The following is a 25,530-nucleotide window of genomic DNA, read 5'->3' as shown; positions in this document are numbered from 1 at the left end:
GTGAAAGATAAGAGAATAAACATTGCTCCAGCACTATGACATATTTTGGACATGATGTCACTTCTCTTACCTGGCCACAATATCCAGGTAAAGTTGATCAGTGAGACGAGTGTCCACAGTACAGGCCATCCTGTGTTGCCACCAGGTGCTCAGCTGTGATAACACGGCGGGTGTCACGTGCCAGTACGATGCAGGCTGGGACAGTTGGTCAGAGCAACAGCACAGCTGAACAGCTTCTGCTGAATTGGCTGCACCCAGGCTCTGACACACCGCCTGCAGCAAAAACATACTTTACGTTAGCGTATGACGCCAGTATTGTGGTGTGGTTGGGTGAAAGCTGACTCACTACACTTCCATTGACTATAGTGACTGTGCCCTGTGATGAAGAAAGTGCTGGCAGATCACAGATACGGCAAAGTTCCATTGTGCACGTTCATTTGACTTCAGGTATCATCTTTGGTTACGCTATGAACGACAGAGAAGCCAAAGACTGCATACCATCGGGACTAAACATTGCTACACGACAAAAATAACATCTTACGATGTGAACAGAAGGAAAGTCAGAGACTGCATACCACTAGGACCAGATTTACTTCACGCTAAAGTTTACAGCTTACGATGTGAACAGAAGGAAAGCCAAAGACTGCATACCACCGAACTACATTGACAACACGGTACAGCTGACGTCATTGCGGGAAACGTTACAATCATGAAATCGCTGCTGACATTTCGTTTCGTTCGAAACTTGATTTTGACACTGACAAGAAACCGGACTTACTTCCAAAGAACATGCATTAACCATGTTGTGTGCTTGTAAATATTGTGTTTCTAATTTTGAATGGAAAGTTTTCATAAGAATACCCCCCCCCCCCCACCTCTTCCCCTGCGCCACCCACTGCTTTATGGGTTTCCTAAGGTCTAACGCAGTCTCTCCCTTCCTCTCCCTCCCTCTCCCCTGGCCTGGCTCTATGGTGTGGAACTCCATTCCGTCTGTAATAAGATCATTAACCTCACTAAAGAGTTTTAAACAAGCTCTGCATAATCATTACCGTAAAATCCCTAGCATTTGCCCACCATTTAGCAAACGCCCACCCCCCACTTTGGGCCAAAAGTTGTGCACGTTTTTTCAAAGAGAATATAGGCTCACTTTCACTAGGATTTGTGCACTGTTCTAAAAGTCATCTTTTCCCCCTTCTTTACCTTTTCGTGTTTCTTTCCTTTTTATATTTAGTCAAGTTTTGACTAAATATTTTAACATCGAGGGGGAATCGAAACGAGGGTCGTGGTGTATGTGTGTGTGTGTGTGTGTGCGTGCGTGCGTGCGTGCGTGCGTGCGTGTAGAGCGATTCAGACCAAACTACTAGGCCGATCTTTATGAAATTTTACATGAGAGTTCCTGGGATTGATATCCCCGAACGTTTTTTTCCTTTTTTCGATAAATGTCTTTGATGACGTCACATCCGGCTTTTCGTGAAAGTTGAGGCGGCACTGTCACGCCCTCATTTTTCAACCAAAATGGTTGAAATTTTGGTCAAGTAATCTTCGACGAAGCCCGGACTTCGGTATTGCATTTCAGCGTGGTGGCTCAAAAATTAATTAATGACTTTGGTCATTAAAAATCTGAAAATTGTAAAAAAAAATAAAAATTTATAAAACGATCCAAATGTACGTTTATCTTATTCTCCATCATTTGCTGATTCCAAAAACATATAAATATAATATATTCGGATTAAAAACAAGCTCTGAAAATTAAATATATAAAAATTATTATCAAAATGTTTTTTCGAAATCAATTTAAAAACACTTTCATCTTATTCTTTGTCGGTTCCTGATTCCAAAAATATATAGATATGATATGTTTGGATTAAAAACACGCTCGGAAAGTTAAAACGAAGAGAGGTACAGAAAAGCGTGCTATATCTTCTCCGCTCTTCTTGTCAATTCCACGGGCACTGCCTTTGCCACGGGCGGTGGAGTGACGATGCTACGAGTATACGGTCTTGCTGCGTTGCGTTGCGTTCAGTTTCATTCTGTGAGTTCGACAGCTACTTGACTAAATATTGTATTTTCGCCTTTCGCCTTGACTAAATATTTTAACATCGAGGGGGAATCGAAACGAGGGTCGTGGTGTATGTGCGTGTGTGTGTGCGTGTGTGTGTGTGTGTGTGTGTGCGTGCGTGTGTGTGTGTGTCTGTGTGTGTGTGTAGAGCGATTCAGACTAAACTACTGGACCGATCTTTATGAAATTTGACATGAGAGTTCCTGGGTATGAAATCCCCGAATGTTTGTTTCATTTTTTTGATAAATGTCTTTGATGACGTCATATCCGGCTTTTCGTGAAAGTTGAGGCGGCACTGTCACGCCCTCATTTTTCAACCAAATTGGTTGAAATTTTGGTCAAGTAATCTTCGACGAAGCCCGGACTTCGGTATTGCATTTCAGCTTGGTGGCTTAAAAATTAATTAATGACTTTGGTCATTAAAAATCTGAAAATTGTAAAAAAAAATAAAAAAGTATAAAACGATCCAAATGTACGTTTATCTTATTCTCCATCATTTGCTGATTCCAAAAACATATAAATATGTTATATTTGGATTAAAAACAAGCTCTGAAAATTAAATATATAAAAATTATTATCAAAATTAAATTGTCCAAATCAATTTAAAAACACTTTCATCTTATTTCTTGTCGGTTCCTGATTCCAAAAACATATAGATATGATATGTTTGGATTAAAAACACGCTCAGAAAGTTAAAACAAAGAGAGGTACAGAAAAGCGTGCTATCCTTCTTAGCGCAACTACTACCCCGCTCTTCTTGTCAATTTCACTGCCTTTGCCATGAACGGTGGACTGACGATGCTACGAGTATACGGTCTTGCTGAAAAATGGCTTTGCGTTCAGTTTCATTCTGTGAGTTCGACAGCTACTTGACTAAATATTGTATTTTCGCCTTACGCGACTTGTTTCTTATTATATTTAGTCAAGTTTTGACTAAATATTTTAACATCGAGGGGGAATCGAAACGAGGGTCGTGGTGTATGTGCGTGTGTGTGTGCGTGTGTGTGTGTGTGTGTCTGTGTGTGTGTAGAGCGATTCAGACTAAACTACTGGACCGATCTTTATGAAATTTGACATGAGAGTTCCTGGGTATAAAATCCCCATACGTTTTTTTCATTTTTTTGATAAATGTCTTTGATGACGTCATATCCGGCTTTTCGTGAAAGTTGAGGCGGCACTGTCACGCCCTCATTTTTCAACCAAATTGGTTGAAATTTTGGTCAAGTAATCTTCGACGAAGCCCGGACTTCGGTATTGCATTTCAGCTTGGTGGCTTAAAAAATAATTAATGACTTTAGTCATGAAAAATCTGAAAATTGTAAAAAAAAATAAAAATTTATAAAACGATCCAAATTTACGTTTATCTTATTCTCCATCATTTGCTGATTCCAAAAACATATAAATATGTTATATTTGGATTAAAAACAAGCTCTGAAAATTAAATATATAAAAATTATTATCAAAATTAAATTGTCCAAATCAATTTAAAAACACTTTCATCTTATTCCTTGTCGGTTCCTGATTCCAAAAACATATAGATATGATATGTTTGGATTAAAAACACGCTCAGAAAGTTAAAACAAAGAGAGGTACAGAAAAGCGTGCTATCCTTCTTAGCGCAACTACTACCCCGCTCTTCTTGTCAATTTCACTGCCTTTGCCATGAGCGGTGGACTGACGATGCTTCTCCTTTTTCCTCCACCTCTACTCACACGACCTAACTTACATGCTTTCGGGGTTTGTATTCACTCAATTACACGGTTGAGCACAAAACTTACTTTGTGCAAAGGGGTCTATCCCTAGCAGACGCCCACCCCCCAATTTTTCCCTAAATCTGTGCACAGGGGGGGGTGGGCTTATGCTAGGGATTTTACGGTATATGTCTACCTAGATGGCTACTAATCTTAACATATGCAAGTAGCTGTCAACAATTGGCAAAGCTGTATGAATTACAAAAATATGTTCTTTATTACATGTATTTTGTGGAATTGATGTTGCGATTTTCCATCAATCATCATCATCATCATCGTCGTCTTCTTCGTCGTCATCATCATCATCGTCGTCACCGTCACCGTCACCGTCGTCGTCGTCGTCGTCGTCGTCATCAATCATCATCAATCATCATCATCATCATCATCATCATCATCATCATCATCATCATCATCAATCATCAATCATAAATCATCATCGTCGTCGTCGTCATCGTCATCGTCATCGTCATCGTCGTCGTCGTCGTCCTCATCATCATCATCATCATCAATCATCAATCATCAATCATCATCGTCGTCATCGTCGTCATCGTCATCGTCGTCGTCGTCGTAGTCGTCCTCATCATCATCATCTTCATCATCATCATATTCATCCATCATCCATCATCATCATCATCATCGTCATCGTCGTCGTCATCATCATCATCATCATCATCATCATCATCAATCATCAATCATCATCATTCATCCATCATCCATCATCCATCATCCTCATCATCATCATCATCATCATCCATCATCATCCATCATCATCATCCATCATCATTATCCATCATCATTATCCATCATCATCATCCATCAATCATCCATCAATCATCCATCAATCATCCATCAATCATCCATCAATCATCCATCAATCATCCATCAATCATCCATCAATCATCCATCAATCATCCATCAATCATCCATCAATCATCCATCAATCATCCATCCATCATCCATCATCATCCATCATCCATCATCCATCATCATCCATCATCCATCATCATCCATCATCCATCATCATCCATCATCCATCATCATCCATCATCCATCATCAATCATCCATCAATCATCCATCAATCATCAATCAATCATCAATCAATCATCAATCAATCATCAATCAATCATCCATCAATCATCAATCAATCATCAATCAATCATCAATCAATCATCAATCAATCATCAATCATCAATCATCAATCAATCATCATCATCCATCATCATCATCCATCATCCATCATCCTCATCCATCATCCATCATCATCCATCAATCATCCATCAATCATCCATCAACTTCATCCATCATCCATCATCCATCATCCATCATCATCATCCATCATCATCATCCATCATCCACCATCCACCCATCCATCCATCCATCCATCCATCCATCCATCCATCCATCACCATCCATCCATCCATCCATCCATCCTCATCCATCCATCCTCATCCATCCATCCTCATCCATCCATCCTCATCCATCATCCATCATCCATCATCATCCATCATCCTCCATCATCCATCCATCCTCATCCATCCATCCTCATCCATCCATCCTCATCCATCCATCCTCATCCATCCATCCTCATCCATCCATCCTCATCCATCCATCCTCATCCATCCATCCTCATCCATCCATCATCATCCATCCATCATCATCCATCCATCATCATCCATCCATCATCATCCATCCATCATCATCATCATCCATCATCAACACCACATAATCATTGTAAGCATTAGTGTGAACGTTGTGTATTGTGTGCATTTTACCGTCGATCACTTTACATGTGTAACCTCAATTAACATGTTGCATGTTTCGCTTTTGATTTGTATGTTGCTTACTTTGTCATTTTGTTGTTTATGTTTATTTGTTTGTTTGCTTAGTTGTCGATTGTGTGCTGGGTCGTTCATTTAATTTGTTTATTTGTCATGTTGCTTTACTTGTTTATCATTTATTAGACATTTGTATTAGAAGTAAGGACCGGTTGTAAGAAAAGGCGTCGCCTTAAACCTCTATCCTTGAAAAATAAAGTTCCATCATCATCATCATCGTCCCCCTAGCTCTCTCTTATGAAAAACCCCAGCCTTAAATCGTCATCCTTGCCAAACCCTGATATGGCCCTTCGTGGTCGGCTGGGCGTTAAGCAAACAAACAAACAAATCCTTGCCAAATAAAAATCAGTTCAGTTCAGCTTTCTCTCTCTCTCTCTCTCTCTCTCTCTCTCTCTCTCTCTCTCTCTCTCTCTCTCTCTCTCTCTCTCTCTCTCTCTCTCTCTCTCTCTCTCTCTCTCTCTCTCTCTCTCTCTCTCTCTCCCTCTTTCTCTCTCTCTTTCTCTCTCTTTCGCCGATTCTGAAGCACTCAAAATGTTCTATTACGCCCACATAATGCCTCATATAAACTTCGCTTCGACACTTTGGGATAACTGCAGTGATGTTCATTTAAAAAGACTCAATTCCCTGCATCGCCGAGCTGCAAAACTTATTCTGCATGATTTGAATAGGTCCACGGATGATAAACTAAAGCTCCTAAATTTCCTCCCCTTGAAAGATCAGTTGACGTTAAACAAGGCTGTGTTCATGTATAAAATTCTAAATGACGACTGTCCTAAATATTTGCAATCACATTTCAAACATGCCACAAAAAGATATGGGTCCCAAAAAATCATCCCTCCTATACCTCGCATAGACCTCTACAAATCGAGCCTAGCCTTCTCGGGAGCTTTTCTCTGGAACTCCTTCCCCCAACAGATAAGAAATGCAACTTCAGTGAAATTGTTTAAGAGACAGTCACGTTCACACATCATTCGTGAATGAAATGTCTTGTTCGATTGTTATTTAGTTGAACATTTTGTACTAGTGTTAACGGATGTGTAGCTAATCTGAGCAACTTAATTCTCAAAATGAAAGGCTTAACTATGTCAATGTAATTTTGTAATTTTTGAGTTCTCCTTATATAATTCCTTAACTGCACATAGTATTGCAATCCATACAATGTATTTCTATATCTTATATGATTGAATTTTTATTTGTTATGTCCGTCTGTCTTTATGTGTTGTATAAAGGACAGGTTGGAAGAATAGGCTTTGCCTAAAACCTTTATCCTTTTGTAATAAAGTTCTGAGTCTGAGTCTGAGTCTGAGTCTGAGTCTGAGTCTGAGTCTGAGTCTCTCTCTCTCTCTCTCTCTCTCTCTCTCTCTCTCTCTCTCTCTCTCTCTCTCTCTCTCTCTCTCTCTCTCTCTCTCTCTCTCTCTCTCTCTCTCTCTCTCTCTCTTTCAATTCCCAGAAGAAAAACAGGTCGCGTAAGGCGAAAATACAATATTTAGTCAAGTAGCTGTCGAACTCACAGAATGAAACTGAACGCAATGCAACGCAGCAAGACCGTATACTCGTGGTCCACCGCTCACGGCATAGGCAGTGAAATTGACAAGAAGAGCGGGGTAGTGGTTACGCTATGCTGCATAGCACGCTTTTCTGTACCTCTCTTCGTTTTAACTTTCTGAGCGTGTTTTTAATCCAAACATATCATATCTATATGTTTTTGGAATCAGGAACCGACAAGGAATAAGATGAAACTGTTTTTAAATTGATTTGGAAAATTTAATTTTGATAATAATTTTTATATATTTAATTTTCAGAGCTTGTTTTTAATCCGAATATAACATATTTATATGTTTTTGGAATCAGCAAATGATGGAGAATAAGATAAACGTAAATTTGGATCGTTTTATAAATTTTTATTTTTTTTTACAATTTTCAGATATTTAATGACCAAAGTCATTAATTAATTTTTAAGCCACCAAGCTGAAATGCAATACCGAAGTCCGGGCTTCGTCGAAGATTACTTGACCAAAATTTCAACCAATTTGGTTGAAAAATGAGGGCGTGACAGTGCCGCCTCAACTTTTACGAAAAGCCGGATATGACGTCATCAAAGACATTTATCAAAAAAATGAAAAAAAACGTTCGGGGATTTCATACCCAGGAACTCTCATGTCAAATTTCATAAAGATCGGTCCAGTAGTTTAGTCTGAATCGCTCTACACACACACACAGACACACGCACATACACCACGACCCTCGTTTCGATTCCCCCTCGATGTTAAAATATTTAGTCAAAACTTGACTAAATATAATAAAACTACATGCACTCAAAACGTGCAATGCACAATATCACTTCAACATCTCAAAGGCTACAAGTAAAGTTGCAAGGGCTCAAAGAGTGTTCGACCTTTGTCATGACAGACACCCCTTTAATTGCCACAAACAAGTTCATTCACAAAGTCACTGTGTTGAAGTTCTTGAAAGGGCGGCGAAAGAGACACATTCATGAAACTGTTTCTTAAAAGCTGCCATGCCTGGCTACACTCAGCCGGGTTGCATGCGTTTCACTGTGGGATAACATAAGCTTTAAACGTTCACTTTTGTGCACGAAAGTCACATTTTTCTATAGCGTTTTGCGTCTTTGTCTTTTGACTTGTTCTCGTCATTTTGATACCGTTGTGTTCCCAAGTCTCTGCACTTTCTTTGATATAAGTCTCACTGAGTATCAATGTGATCACGTGACATTTGCAAATGAATAAAGTACTAGTTGTTTTGCGCTTAAGGTAAATATTGTGACTAATTGGAACCTGGCTTTAAGGAGGGCATCACCGCAACAGTTGATCTACATCCTTATGTACCGCTTACGTATGCTTGGTTTTGATTATCTGCTATAATAAATGAAGTAGATGTTTTGGAAAATATGAAATGGATATGGCGGCCATAATTAATATTTTGCTGAATAGACAAACACGTATAATACAGATAAATGAAATTAGCTCAGAAATTCGTCCATGTCCCTAAACTAAGTTAATAATCTGTACCTTGAGGGCTTGTATGTCTGTCCGTTTTTACATTTAGTCAAGTTTTGACTAAATGTTTTAACATCGAGGGGGAATCTTCATTTTTTCCTTCAACGACAGCTATGTGGAATAATCTTCCAGAAAATATACAACAAACGCAGTCAGTTGGTGAATTTAAAAGGTATTTGACCGATGGAGATGTTGTTGTTCCACAGTATTATTATTTAGGCAACCGCCAGGGACAGGTACTTCACAGCAGGTTGAGATTAAACATGAGCGATTTGCAACAAGACTTAGTTAACCGACACCTCTCTGATAATTTAGAATGTACGTGTGGAGCATGCCCGGAAGATTCTGAACATTTCTTGTTACACTGTCCAAAATTTAAAGAACATAGAACCATTTTATTCAATAGTCTGCCAACACACGTTCTGGACTGCAAAACACTCTTGTTTGGAAATACTGATTTAACTATATCTTTGAACACGAAAATATTCTCTGTTGTACAAGACTATGTTATGTTAACTAATCGCTTCGGCTGATATTATATTAACTGTGCAATTGATGTAGCCAGGCATTCTCTCCCTCCCTCTCTCTCTCTCCCTCTCCCTCTCCCTCTCTCTCTCTCTCTCTCTCTCTCTCTCTCTCTCTCTCTCTCTCTCTCTCTCTCTTTACCCTATTTGTATAAAATATAATTAAAGATTATCAAGATAAGTGTTGAAGCTATCACTTGTTCGTCATGTTTTGCTATCTGAATGTGTATTGATTATAAGTTCAAGAACGTGTCCATAAGCAATCTGCTTGTTAACGTTCTCAATGTTGTTATTGTTTGAAACGTGTGTATGAGAATTTGAATAAACACGCTTAAACCAAACGAGGGTGTGGTGTGTGTGTGTGCGTGCGTGTGTGCGTGCGTGTAGAGCGATTCAGACCAAACTACTGGACCGATCTTTATGAAATTTGACATGAGAGTTTCTGGGTATGATATCCCCGAACGTTTTTTTCATTTTTTGGATTAATGTCTTTGATGACGTCATATCCGGCTTTTCGTGAAAGTTGAGGCGGCACTGTCACGCTCTCATTTTTCAACCAAATTGGTTGAAATTTTGGTCAAGTAGTCTTCGACGAAGCCCGGACTTCGGTATTGCATTTCAACTTGATGGCTTAAAAATTAGTTAATGACTTTGGTCATTAAAAATCTGAAAATTGTAAAAAAAAATTATTTTTTTCTAAAACGATCCAAATTTACGTTCATCTTATTTTCCATCATTTGCTGATTCCAAAAACATATAAATATGTTATATTCGGATTAAAAACAAGCTCTGAAAATTAAATATATAAAAATTATTATCAAAATTAAATTTTTGAAATCAATTTAAAAACACTTTCATCTTATTTCTTGTCGGTTCCTGATTCCAAAAACATATAGATATGATATGTTTGGATTAAAACCACGCTCAGAAAGTTAAAACAAAGAGAGGTACAGAAAAGCGTGCTATCCTTCTCAGCGCAAGTACTACCCCGCTCTTCCTGTCAATTTCACTGCCTTTGCCGTGCGCGGTGGACTAACGATGCTTCGAGTATACGGTCTTGCTGCGTTGCGTTGGCTTCAGTTTCATTCTGTGAGTTCGACAGCTACTTGACTAAATGTTGTATTTTCGCCTCACGCGACTTGTTTGTGATTGTATTGTTTTGTTCTGCGATATATTAAACAGTCCAATAACTTACCATTCTTGTTTTTGATTCCGCTATACGTGGTGGGATTTGTTGTGTTAAATCAAACATTTACTTTACTGTCATTAACTAGAATAATATAACAACACATAAAGCCAACAGTGCCCGTAGAACAGCCAAGCTGTAGATGTTTAATCCGTGTAAAGCTCGGATGATGTTCATAATACAAATTGTGTCATGTAACATCCTGGACATCATGTTGGAATTTATAAAGCTGTAGCTTTTTTTTGCATTTAGTACCTAAATACAACATAAATAATAATTAGCTTTGCTAGGTAACATATGGCTTTCAAAGAGAACCCACCCTCTTTTGGAACAGAACATCAGTATAATTTGAATCTCAGTAAAGTATGGTCGTCTCTCTTCAGCAAGAAGCGTAAGTTTTGAGCATAACCTGCCGGTGATATACTTGCACGTGCATGTCTATAAAAAAAACCGTGCAGTGCAAGACCATTTGATAGAACCAGAATAAAAAAAATATCGGGCTTAAAAACACACACATAGCGACCTGCCCTTTGCACTCGCTTTCAACGTCAACTTCACACACATAGCGACCTGCCCTTTGCACTCGCTTTCAACGTCAACTTCACACACATAGCGACCTGCCCTTGGCACTCGCTTTCAACGTCAACTTCACACACATAGCGACCTGCCCTTGGCACTCGCTTTCAACGTCAACTTCACACACAGACAACAATGATCACATTGGAAGGATTTCTCTGCAGAGTAGAAATCAAAGAGACGTGTTGAGGTTAGGGTTTTGCCAATAATTTTCACACGATTCTCTGCTCTTACACAGCCCACGTACTTGTTTTGAGCACTGTGCTGTTTGACGTTGGTAACATATTTGTGCTGTTCTTACAACACCTAGGGACTTCCCTATACTGCTTGACAAAAATGCCAACGTCATACAAGGATCTTTACTTTTCTTTATTTGGTGTTTAACGTCGTTTTCAACCACGAAGGTTATATCGCGACGGGAGACAAGGATCGGCAATGCGTTGTTCTTTTTCATTGAATCATTTAAAACAATCCTGAAACATTTGATCTGTCAGAATATTATGTATTGACCAATTTGTGAGAGACCACACATGCTCCATGGAGAATTAAGAAAGTCAAACACATAGTAAAACCTAAGTGGTTTGATGATATATTACAAGAAGCAATTGATAATCGTGACTTTTTAAAGTCAATCGGTAAAAAGAAGAGTATAGAGAACAGAGAAATAAAGTTAATTCAATGAAACGATCTAAAAAAAAAAAGAAAGTATTTTCAAGACCTTGCTTCTTCAAAACAAAATTCAAGAACATTTGGAAAGCAATTGATGAACTTACAAATACAACGTCTGCATCTACGTCAAGTTGCCTAAATGACATATCAACTGATGATTTAAACTCACATTTTTGTTAGAAAATAGGTGAAAAGGTCATTATAAACGATGAAACAACCTCAAATAAATTAAAAGTTTTAGAAGACTTCTGTAAATCAAAACAAATTGCATCTCAGTTAAAACTTCCTCCGCTTAGGGTGCCAGAAGTATTTCGCGCACTCACTCATTTAAAGCAAACGGGTACCCGGGTTAAATCTGGCGAAAAGAAAGACCCCTCAAATTATAGGTCGATTTCTATACTGTTTGTATTATCAAAACCACTTAACAAAGATATAAACTAACACCTATTAGTGCACTTTGACCACAATCAATTATTTCACCTTAACCAGTCTGGATTTAGAGCTCATCACTCGTGTCACACTGCCTTAGTCTCTCTTGTTGTTGATCAGTGGTTGGAAAAGATCAACGATAATGAATTATTTTTGTGTAGCTGTTTTTGTAGATTTTGCCAAAGCTTTTGAACTGATCGACCACACGTTGTTACTGAGGAAACTCACATTATATGGCCTCGGGATTGATTCAGTTGAACTTATTACTTATTTTCTCAGTGACAGGCAACAGGCTGTGTACGCAAACGCCTCAGCATCAAGTATGCAGGACTGATGTACGACATGGCGTACCACAAGGATCGGTTTTAGGACCCCTCCTCTTCTCTATATGACTAAGTGCCAAAAGGTGCTCACAGAACAGAAGACGACTTTGTTTTACAATAAAAATGTTTCTAAAAACGTGTGTCTGCTGAAAATTGGTGTGTGTGTGGATGAATGTGCGAAAAGATAGTGGACATAATTTCGTGTGTCTGACTTGAACGGTTTTGAAGTTATCTTTGTTTAAAGTCAAAAATAACGCCAAAACCGGCCATCTGAAAAAGGACATCGTGATACCTCGTGTTTTGAATATGCCACAGAAAAATAACAAGAAGCACAAATGAATTGCATTTAGTTTGATTGAATGCCTGAAACATCGCTTTACAGACGAGACCAAACGTCAAATCTAAATCTCGAGAGAATTTTTTTTTTTCGATAACCGAATTTTAAGGTGTCGCACGCAAGATGATTCGTCATCACGGCATACATTTTTCAATCGCAGATATTTACTAAATTTCTTTTTCAAAAACTCTGGAATTGATGTCGACACGTCAAGCGATAACGGTGTATCAAACTGCTGTCTTTCAAGTAATCCAGCAAAGACTGCAGAACTTTTGAACAGCATTTTTGAAAACGATTTGAAAATTTCGTCATATCTTGCGTGCGACAAAATGTTCGGTAATTAACGGTTATTTTCTTTTAAAAACAAAATTTACATGTACAAAGATCTACTTCATTTACGGAACCACGTGACACATTCTGTGTTCAAAATTTGTGAAGAAATCACGAACCACGATTGCGCTATCAAGTGTTGAAATTATGTCGTCAACATCTTTTCAGATCTTGCGTGCGACACCTTCTTGCGTTCAACATAAAATGTCACTACCTTATCGAGTTTAATGGGTAAAACTAACTATTTGTTGTCTTAGTTTAATCTTCTTAATTAAAAGCGTAATAAAACCGAACTTCTAAGATGAATTTTAATTGAGATTAGCGAAAGAGCGGGCACGCAAGTCGACCTTAAAGTAAAAGAATGATAACACGAGCGTTTGTCGTGTTGTCTTGCGTGCAACACATTGTCCAAAAAGGAAAATGTATATTTTTCTCAGACGTTTTTTAAGTTGAAACCTTGAAACTTCACACACATTTGGGGTTTAATCGCCCCCATGCATGGTAAAAGTCTTGTTGACCCTTGTCAGATTTCAAGGTCACGGCTGGGTCACATGTGGTTCAGAAAACGGATGAAACATATTTTTTCAGAGATTTTTGAAGCTAGAACCTTCAAACTTCAAACAACGCTTTTGCTTAATGATTGTTCAACATGGAGAATTCAAGGTTGATCCTTGAGAAATGTGAAGGTCATAGCAGGGTCTCGTGTGGGTAAAAAAAAAACATAACCTTTTTCTCAGAGTTTTTCAAAGCAAGAACCTTGAAAGTTCACATTTTTGGGCTTAATAGCCTCCATACACGGTTAAAGTCTTGTTGACCTTTGTCGAATCTCAAGGTCACATGGGCAAATCAAAAACACGAAAATGCATCATTATCTCAGTTTTTTTTTAAAGGGAGAGCCTTCAAACATCACACAACTCTCAACTCCGACTTAAAGAAGTTAAGGTAGATCCTTGTCACATGTCAAGGTCACAGAAAGGTCTCGTACGGGTAAAACAAACAAAACAAACAGATAATATTCATTTTTTCAGCTTTGTTGTTAGCTAGAATAGAGGCACATGCCACCATTCCATTCAACATGACTCATAGAAATGTATGATGTATGACGTAATTGCATTGTGTGTAATGACGCGGCTGCCTCTGTAGTTATTCCAGCCTTTGAAGAAATGGCGTTTTTCCTTGCTTGGACACATTTTTCCTTTTCTTGGATGTTTCAGGAGTTTGGGTGAGTTTGGTGTATATGGTTGAACACAATTTAAAATTTGCATAAAAGTGTATTAAAATAAACAGTGGTAGCCAGTCTCATCTGTTGTGTCGACAATTTAATCTCTTTTGTGTGACCTCAACTTGACCCCTCTGAATGCTCTCAATCATGGAAATTGACCACACTTTGATTATAACCAAACAACATCAAAACTTTGGAATGTGTGAAGTTTCAAAGGTGTTGCTTAAAAGGCGTTCGTGAAAATGACAATTGTATGTGTCTGACTTCAATGCGACCCCGCTGCGACCTTGACGTTTGATTTTATCAACCAGACTTTCATCATGTGTGAATGACTTCAAACACTATAAAACTAGTTGAAGAAATTGACAATTTTTCAAAGTTTAAGCCAGATGGCACTGCTGTGACCTTGAAATTTGACAAACATTAACCAGGCGGTCACCTTTTTTAGAAAATATCCTTAAAGGATCTTTAACCTTACTGTGACCTTGGAATTTGATGAGGTTTAATTTAACTTGCGTAGTGTGCCAAGTTTCAAGGCCCTAGCTTCAAAAACATATGAGAAAACCTCATTGAAAAATGTATATGTTTGACCTCAACGCGACCCTGCTGTGACCTTGACTTTTTCAACCAGACTTTAATCGTGTGTGAACATTATACACTAGAACTGTGTGTATTTTCAAAGCTCGTGCTATAAACGCGCTGAATAAATTGAAAATATTCCACATTTGGACCAGATGTGACCCCGCTGTGACCTTGAACTTTGACAAAGATTAACAAGCAGGTCACTTTTAATGAGGTTTTATAAAAATGCTGAAAGTATGTGAAGTATGTAAAGTCTAACTGATCTAGTATTAAAACATGTAAGACGTGACAACGACAATTTTCCAGTTTGCAAAGGAAATTTAACCTCGCTGTGACCTTGAAATTCAATGTTGTTTAGTGTGATGTGCACCATACCTGGAGGTCATTATACTTTGGTTGTGTGCCAAGTTTCAAAGCCCTAGCTTTAAAAACGTGCGAGATAACCTTAATGCTATGACTCAGTGCCGTTTTGAATGATATAACGAACAAAATTATCGTTATTTGTAAAATCATTTGGGTAAATTTATCTTTTCTTTTCGTAATTGGGTTCCAGCATCTGTTGTCTTAACAAAAATCACAATATCAGTCGTGTTTGTCAACTTTTATTTTTTAGCCCCTTTGTCCGCTTTTCGTGCGCACCTTTTGGCACTTAGTCATATACATTAATGATCCTCCCCTTCACGTTGAGAATTTGTGTGAACTTTTTGCAGATGACACTACCATACATTCTCGTAACACCAATTTAAGTCGTTTATCAGTATCACTGCAAGAAAGTTTAAACCAATTGAGTAAATGGACTGAGATAAATCACATGTCCCTTAACCCGCAAAAAATAAAATGCATGATAATAACAACTTGGCAAACACGCCAGAACATAACCTCAACATTTCACGTTCTAACGGTTAGTGTCCAAGAAAGTTTATCTATTATCTATTATTCATTGGCTTGCGGCTTTGTCGGCAGGCGAAAGAAAAAATCAGCCAGATAAGAGAAAGAGAGAGAGAGAGAGAGACAGAGAGAGAGAGAGAGAAATATATATATATATATAGAGAGAGAAAGATAGAGAGAGAGACACAGAGAGAGAGAGAGATAGAGAGAGAGAGAGAGAGAGAGAGACAGAGAGACAGAGAGAGAGAGAAACATTGAAACATTGAAATATTGAACTTTATTACAGGAAAGATAGCATTAGGTCCGTAGGACCTTTCTTACAGCTAGTCCTGATCTAAGCAAAATGGTTATAATCGAAATGGGAATACATAGGAACAAACTTTTTATGATGAAACGCAGACACACGCAATAATAGTAATATAAGAATAAGATCATTTTTTATCGACATGTGATATACAGATATACAACCATACATTATCAGAACACACACACACACATATATATACACGCACACGCACACGCACACACACACAGAAGATCAACTAACTTATAAGGCAAGCCAACATAACACGACACACTAACCAAATAAAGGATCAGGTAGCAAAGTTTAAAAAAAACAAAAAAAAAACAAAACAAAAACACGTTCATGACCTAATATATACCATCTTAGATTATGAAGGAATCACCATGCCAATATAAAATGCAGTAATACTATCTTAGATACTAGAAGGAGTAATACACGAGAATGTATTCTTATCACACCAAGTTGACGCAAGACACATACATGCACATTTTCAGAAGGATAAAAGGCACACATACGTTTGAGCAACCAGGCACATTACATTAAAGTGATGTTTGAATGTATTTTTGCAGATGTGTTTTGAATGTTTTAAGGTTACTGGTCGATTTTAAGCATGTAGGTAGGGAGTTCCAGACATAAGCTCCCGAGTATGAGAGACTAGTTTTAAATATGTCAATGCGTGGCTTCGGGCAGGCCAGATTATGCTTGAAAGTGGAATACCGAGAAGGTGTTGATTGAAACAAGTGAGTTAGATATTCGGGTGCTTGGTCATGTAGGATCTTGTGCATGAAAACTGATTTATTAAATAAAAGCTGTTGTTTAAGTTGAGGTATATTGAGGGCTGTCAGTTTTGCGTCAGTAGTTAGTGATGGGTCAGGCAGAATGAGTTTAGCTGACCTACGATGACGAGAATTTATAGTTTTGAATAATGCATCACTACAGCCATCCCAGATGACAGAGGCATAATCAATGTGAGGTTTGATGTGGGCGTTGTAGAAAATTTTTCGGGCGTCTAAAGTTATGACTGACTGAAGTTTTGAAAGTAGGAATAAATTTCTTGAAACGCGTTTACACAGATGTTCAATGTGGGAATGCCACCTAAGCTTATCATCGATAATCACGCCTAGCAGTTTGTGTTCGCTAACCTTTTCTATTGAGTTTCCGTTGATGGTGAGATCTAGTGAGAGGGGGGACAACTGATGCTTCTGGCGCGTTGTAATTACCATTGATTTAGATTTCAGAGGGTTTAGGACCATGTTGTTTTCAGAGCACCATTGTGAGATGTCTCTAAGGGTGTGCTGAAGAGATTGTTGAATATTTTCAAGACGTCTATTTTGTGTCCGTAGTGTTGTGTCATCAGCGAGCATGTGGCATTCTACTGAGTTGTCAGAGAAGTGAAGTGGAAGGTCATTAACGTAAATACAGAAAAGAATAGGACCTAAGACAGAGCCCTGGGGTACTCCATATAACACGGACTCCTCTCTTGAGTACGCACCATGTACATAGACTTGTTGCGATCGGTTTTCAAGGAAAGACTGAAAGAAAGCCAGAGAGTCAGATCCATTGAGATATAGTGATAATTTGTTGAGGAGAATTTTATGATCAACGAGGTCAAAGGCCTTAGAAAAATCTAAGTATACGACCCCAGAGAGCTGGGAGGAATTTATGGCTGACAGACATTTGTCTGTCAAAAGCGAGAGCGCAGTAGAACATGAGTGGTTACTGCGGAAACCAGACTGCAAGGGGTGGAAAAGGGCCAAACGGTCCATGTATTTTGTGAGATTAATGTGAATATGTCTTTCAAGAAGCTTTGATAGTACTGAGAGTAAGGAAATAGGGCGGTAGTTGCTAATATCAGAAGTGTTTTTGGATTTGGGGAGAGGAATAACTTTAGCTTTCTTTAGTGCTTGCGGAAAGGTGTTGCGCTGTATGCAGAGATTAAAGATATATGTGAGAGAGTCAACTGTGTAAGGAAGGGAGAGTTTTAATAAGTGGTTGCTGATTTCATCAGGTCCTGAAGATTTTTTGTTCTGAAGTTGTGAAATCAGTCGTCCTAATTCGTTCACTGCAATGGGTGGGATTTGAAAGGGAGAGAGAGAGAGAGAGAGAGAGAGAGAGAGAGAGAGAGAGAGAGAGAGAGAGAGAGAGAGAGAGAGAAATAGAGATAGAGGGTGAGATAGAGACTGGCCTTGACAACAGATAGTATTATCTGCGCGATTTCCTGCTGCTTTGTTCTTTTACAGAGAGTAATTCGCCGATTAGTTCTTGGTACTCTTCCTGGGATAGAAGATTCCTGGCTTTTGAAGCCTTTTGGCGTTTTAGATCATCTAGATATGACTTTTCTAACGCATCCACTTTCTCTTGCTGCTTTGTCGACTGCTTTCAAAAGTATTACTGTCACAAACAAAGTGGCGTGTTAGACTAAAGAAGAGAACGTCGTGAACTGTACTGTACGGTTTGTTTTACGTGATGTTAGCGTAGTACAACAAAGGCCAAGAACGTTGTGAAAAAAATGTCACTATTATTGGGCAAGAATCTACTCACAAGTACACTGTACTCAAGGCTGTTTGACGTGATGTTAGTGATTTACAATACAAGGTTAATCGTCATAGGAAATAATAAAATAAACGCACTGACAATACTGTAACCATTTTGACATATTCCAAGCGGAGCGCGGGCGGAGCCCGCGCGTAGCGAAGTAGTTTTTTATATTTAGTCAAGTTTTGACTAAATATTTTAACATCGAGGGGGAATCGAAACGAGGGTCGTGGTGTATGTGCGTATGTGTGTGCGTGCGTGTGTGTGTGTGTGTGTGTGTGTGTGTAGAGCGATTCAGACTAAACTACTGGACCGATCTTTATGAAATTTGACATGAGAGTTCCTGGGTATGAAATCCCCGAACGTTTTTTTCATTTTTTTGATAAATGTCTTTGATGACGTCATATCCGGCTTTTCGTGAAAGTTGAGGCGGCACTGTCACGCCCTCATTTTTCAACCAAATTGGTTGAAATTTTGGTCAAGTACTCTTCAACGAAGCCCGGGGTTCGGTATTGCATTTCAGCTTGGTGGCTTAAAAATTAATTAATGACTTTGGTCATTAAAAATCTGAAAATTGTAAAAAAAAATAAAAATGTATAAAACGATCCAAATTTACGTTTATCTTATTCTCCATCATTTGCTGATTCCAAAAACATATAAATATGTTATATTCGGATTAAAAACAAGCTCTGAAAATTAAATATATAAAAATTATTATCAAATTTTTTTTTCGAAATCAATTTAAAAACACTTTCATCTTATTCCTTGTCGGTTCCTGATTCCAAAAACATATAGATATGATATGTTTGGATTAAAAACACGCTCAGAAAGTTAAAACAAAGAGAGGTACAGAAAAGCGTGCTATCCTTCTTAGCGCAACTACTACCCCGCTCTTCTTGTCAATTTCACTGCCTTTGCCATGAGCGGTGGCCTGACGATGCTACGAGTAAAATGGCATTGCGTTCAGTTTCATTCTGTGAGTTCGACAGCTACTTGACTAAATATTGTATTTTCGCCTTACGCGACTTGTTTTTTCATCTCCCAGCACTGAAAATTTTTTTGCCAAGTGGTGTCTGTCTGGACATTGTTCTAGAATTCATCTTTTAGCACAATATTAGCGACACTGTTTGGACAATTCTATTAAAATTAGGCGTACAAACTGATTTTGTTTCGGGGAATCCTCTCAGAGGATCAGAATTTTCATATAATATCATCGGAAGCTGTTACAACGGGAAAATGTGAAACTTTTGTCACTTTTTAACATGGAATTTCATCTTTGAGCGTTTCAAGCGGACTTTAATAAAATAGTTATTTGCGAATTAAGCAGCGGAAGACACTCACCGGTTCAACATGTGTATGGTCATTAAACCTCAAAACATTTCAGTAAGTGGTTTAGACAAACACCTCGGACATGTGAGGGTGACTGGTTTGTAGCTGAAGAGTTTTTTTCTAAAGTGTGTTCTAAATACAAATGACGTACTGGTAATGATGTAATGAGTTGTTCTAATCTTGTTCTTGGAACTCTTGCTGTTCCAAGCTTGTTCTTAGCAAGTCTTGGTGACGAGAACAAAGACTATCAATGAAATCTTTAGAAATAACCTCTGACAACGACGACGATGACGACGACGACGACGATAACAACAACAACAACAAATGACATCGACGACGACGACAACAACAACAACAACAACAACAACAACAACAACAACAACAACAACAACACGAGAACAACAACAATCACGACAACGAACATGACAACAACAACACCAACAACTACGACGACAACTACAACGACTGGGTTATGATGACATCACCAATGATTTAAAGGCCGTTAAAAAATCGTTAAATCCTATTTCTTCACTGATTCTTATGAAATTTTAAAGGTAGGTTTGTTGTCCCCAACTTATTTTCACTCCATACTTTTCCAGAAGAAAAACATAATTTTGGCAGTTAAAAACCGTTAAATTTTAATTCTTCACCGATATTTATGAAATTTTGTGGGTAGGTTCGTTGTCCCCAACTGATTTTCACTCTATACTTTTCCAGAAGAAAGACATAATTTTGGCAGTTAAAAAACGTTAAATTTCAATTCTTCACCTATCTTTATGAAATTTAGTGGGTGGGTCCGTTGTCCCAAACTGAATTTTAAGACATACTTTTCCAGACAAAAAACCTTATTTTTGGCAGTTAAAAACCGTTAAATCTCAATTCTTCATCGATATTTATGAAATTTTGTGGGTAGGTTCGTTGTCCCCAACTGATTTTCACTCCATACTTTTCCAGAAGAAAAACATAATTTTGGCAGTTAAAAACCGTTACATTTAAATTTTCACCTATCTTTATGAAATTTAGTGGGTGGGTCCGTTGTCCCAAACTGAATTTCAAGACAAACTATTCCAGTCAAAAAAACTTATTTTTGGCAGTTAAAAACCGTTAAGTCTCAATTCTACACCGATATTTATGACATTTTGTGGGTAGGTTTGTTGTCAGATTTGACATGATGGCAGAATTGAAAGTGTGAGATATCCTGATGTTTCACAATTTATGCTGCATAATTCAGCCCCATAGGCGCTTGAATTTTAGGTGGAGTTGGGTTTTTTTTCAGCCCAAACCAGTAACCCCCACATGGTTTTCATGTCCCTTTCTGAGAGACTTCAAGAAGTTTCAATTTGACGTCATGATTAGCCTGCCGCATTAGCAAGTATGAAAACACGTCATCGATGACACATTTTAAGACAGAGAGAGAGAGAGAGAGAGAGAGAGAGAGAGAGAGAGAGAGAGAGAGAGAGAGAGAGAGAGAGAGAGAGAGAGAGAGAGAGAGAGATCATTTATTCCCCCCTCTGCTTCTTTACCTCTGTAAACTTGTAGAGCTAGTTATTTTTCGATAATGACCCAGCAACCAAACAAATAACGAGCCAGCAACAGCCTAAATCCTCGATAGTGCAATGGGTTGAGAAGCTGTTCTGTTTTGGTACTACTTTTGCGACTGAAAAGTTCCGAACGCTCTATACGTACGAAATATACATCTCTGGAGCAAACAATACAAACATACCGCATTTAAATTAACAACTACAGGCCTGAACACATGAATCTCCATATAAAATCCATGAGTTAGGTTGTTTTCTGAATCTAGATCTGCCGTGCACACACCGTTCATCACAAGCAAATTCCCAAGGCAAGTAACTCATACTCTTGCCGACAAGAGTAGTTCCCCTTCTTTTAACGCAGTTTCTTCGACAACACTGACTGCAATCCGACGGTCAGTTTTCAACAATATTTCATTTTATAAACAGTTCACACGCAACCAAATGCACACATCTCATCAATTTAAACAACATAAAGCGGTTTCATACACTATTTTCCCCAGAAAACTGAACTTCATACAGTAATTAACGTTGGAACACGGGTGCAAAAGTTCGTCTGCTAGTCCCATTTGACGAAAGAACATTTACTGAGCGATACTAAAACATAAACAGAACACACAATATCTGCCTTTACCGCCACAGCAGAATAACAGCATATCTGTGTACTTGATTTTAGTCCAAAACAGGGAAACTGAAAAGAAGTGTTAACAGAATGGAATGATTTGCACGGAACTATACAACCGCGCATTAATCGATCGCCTGCGCAGGTTGACTGGTTGAGTGATTCGGATTCGTTCAAACTTTCGCACAAAAACTGTTTTTTTGGAATAACTGAAGAAAGGAGGAATAAAGAGGTTACACACCTCGTCTCAGTGATTATTAAAAATAATGGTCTCAGTTCGCGGTCATGAAAAAGCTCGCTGAAGCTCGCATTTTTCATGATCCGCTAACTTCGACCATTATTTTTAATAATCACTGAGACTCGGCATGTAACCTCTACGTACACACAGATGGACGACTTCGCTTGGGGTATGTACTGCCCGGCAGTACACATCTACTTTATTTCATTTTGTAAATAAAGAAAATGAAAACACCGGTATAAATCTACAGAGATTAGCTTTATCCAAACAGATATATTGAATACATGTACACATAATTTGTAGGTATTATACGCTTTTTGACTGATTTTACCTATTGACTGTCACCTCTGACGATCCAGTCATTACACATACTGACTAGAGATTTTAGTCATTACACGTAATGCATGTATGAACATTTGACTGTAACATATGTTATGTATGTACAGCTGTTCATAAAAAACGCTCGCGCTGGACCCGAGTACTCTTCAGACATTCACACACACACACACACACACACACACACACACACACACACACACACACACACACACACACACACACACACTCTCTCTCTCTCTCCCTCACTCCCTCCCTCTCTCTCTTTCTTTCTTACACACACACACACACACACACACACACACACACACACACACGAGTACAGACTCATGCACGCACACACACACAAACACACACACACACACACACAAACACACACACACACACACACACACACACAAACACACACACACACACACACACACACACACAAACAGTAACACTAGTCTAACACATGTGCACAAAATGAACACACACACACACGCACACACCGCGCGAGAGAAAAAGACTACAGGGAGGCATTGACGTCAAAGACTCTCGACCCTGACGTAATTACGTCACTATTCTTGGTATACGGTACCATTCGGCGGCTTTGCTACGAGTATGCCATAGTCTTGGTTGGCCGAGACCTTGCACCGTTCTATCAGACTGCCTGGCTGGCTGTTGCACCGCGAATTCCTCCCACCGCCAAGTCGTTTTTATATTTAGTCAAGTTTTGACTAAATATTTTAACATCGAGGGGAAATCGAAACGAGGGTCGTGGTGTATGTGCGTGTGTGTGTGCGTGTGTGTGTCTGTGCGTGCGTGCGTGTAGAGCGATTCAGATCAAACTACTGGACCGATCTTTATGAAATTTGACATGAGAGTTCCTGGGATTGATATCCTCAGACGTTTTTTTCATTTTTTTCATAAATGTCTTTGATGACGTCATATCCGGCTTTTCGTGAAAGTTGAGGCGGCACTGTCACGCCCTCATTTTTCAACCAAATTGGTTGAAATTTTGGTCAAGTAATCTTCGACAAAGCCCGGACTTCGGTATTGCATTTCAGCTTGGTGGCTTACAAATTAATTAATGACTTTGGTCATTAAAAATCTGAAAATTGTAAAAAAAATATTTCTTTTATTAAACGATCCAAATTTACGTTTATCTTATTCTCCATCATTTGCTGATTCCAAAAACATATAAATATGTTATATTCGGATTAAAAACAAGCTCTGAAAATTAAATATATAAAAATTATTATCAAAATTAAATTGTCGAAATCAATTTAAAAACACTTTCATCTTATTCCTTGTCGGTTCCTGATTCCAAAAACATATAGATATTATATGTTTGGATTAAAAACACGCTCAGAAAGTTAAAACGAAGAGAGGTACAGAAAAGCGTGCTATCCTTCTTAGCGCAACTACTACCCCGCTCTTCTTGTCAATTTCACTGCCTTTGCCATGAGCGGTGGACTGACGATGCTACGAGTATACGGTCTTGCTGAAAAATGGCATTGCGTTCAGTTTCATTCTGTGAGTTCGACAGCTACTTGACTAAATATTGTATTTTCGCCTTACGCGACTTGTTTTTTGGTTTATTTCGCATTTAGGTCCCAGGTAACATTATGAAGTTTTAATACGATCAATCGGACCTATCATCAAGTTAGTGTATCAACTTTTGAACGAACTGCGCCCAGTAGTTTCCCAGCAATAAGCTGTTAAGTCGAGACACACACACACACAATTAAAGTCTGCTGGACCTTGTACTAGCGTACTCGGGGATAATTTACTTTCTATTATTCGTGCAACACTTTGTGGAGTAATGACACTGCGTGAGAAAAACATCCAAGTGATCACCAATCAATCAATCAATCATACGATCGATACAATAGTGCAACTGTTCTCCTTAAAACTGTAACCTGTTGGGATGTGTTGATTGATCCATAACAGGTGTGTTCTACTCGCCTCTGATAACCCAGGGCCTGGGGAACGCTGTCTCTTTATATATTTCTGTTCACGTTTATTTCTCATACAAATAACCAGCCACACATTGATCATTTCCTCTTTCTCTTTCTCCGTATTAAGTTTTGTTTCCATTTTTACATTTAGTCAAGTTTTGACTAAATGTTTTAACGTACAGGGGGAAATCGAGACGAGGGTCGTGGTGTAGGCCTATACATGTGCGGGTGTGTGTGTCTGTCTGTCTGTGTGTGTGTGTGTGTGTAGAGCGATTCAGACTAAACTACTGGACCGATCTTTATGAAATTTGACATGAGAGTTCCAGGGTATGATATCCCCAGACGTTTTTTTCATTTTTTTGATAAATGTCTTTAATGACGTCATATCCGGCTTTTCGTGAAAGTTGAGGCGGCACTGTCACGCCCTCATTTTTCAACCAAATTGGTTGAAATTTTGGTCAAGTAATCTTCGACAAAGCCCGGACTTCGGTATTGCATTTCCGCTTGGTGACTTAAAGATTAATTAATGACTTTGGTCATTAAAAATCTGAAAATTGTAAAATAAAATTTTTTATAAAACGATCCAAATTTACGTTTATCTTATTCTCCATCATTTGCTGATTCCAAAAACATATAAATATGTTATATTTGGATTAAAAACAAGCTCTGAAAATTAAATATATAAAAATTATTATCAAAATTAATTTGTCGAAATCAATTTAAAAACACTTTTATCTTATTTCTTGTCGGTTCCTGATTCCAAAAACATATAGATATGATATGTTTGGATTAAAAACACGCTCAGAAAGTTAAAACGAAGAGAGGTACAGAAAAGCGTGCTATCATTCTCAGCGCAACTACTACCCCGCTCTTCTTGTCAATTTCACTGCCTTTGCCGTGAGCAGTGGACTGACGATGCTACGAGTATACGGTCTTGCTGCGTTGCATTGCGTTCAGTT

General features: G+C 38.4%; 1 protein-coding gene across 2 annotated transcripts in view; it reads right to left on the bottom strand.

Annotated features, from left to right (window-relative positions):
* LOC138974872 (uncharacterized) overlaps positions 1-25,530 on the bottom strand; it is a 39,546-nt gene that overhangs the window by 6,825 nt on the left and 7,191 nt on the right. For both annotated transcript variants that reach the window (XM_070347600.1, XM_070347599.1), the window contains one exon: positions 71-273. In XM_070347600.1, the coding sequence (XP_070203701.1) occupies positions 71-273 (203 nt within the window). The remainder of the gene's footprint in view (positions 1-70; positions 274-25,530) is intronic.

Source organism: Littorina saxatilis, linkage group LG8, assembly GCF_037325665.1.
Source record: "Littorina saxatilis isolate snail1 linkage group LG8, US_GU_Lsax_2.0, whole genome shotgun sequence".
Lineage (NCBI taxonomy): Eukaryota > Metazoa > Mollusca > Gastropoda > Littorinimorpha > Littorinidae > Littorina > Littorina saxatilis.
Note: the sequence above shows the minus strand (reverse complement) of the source record. Positions and strands in the feature narration are given on the sequence as shown.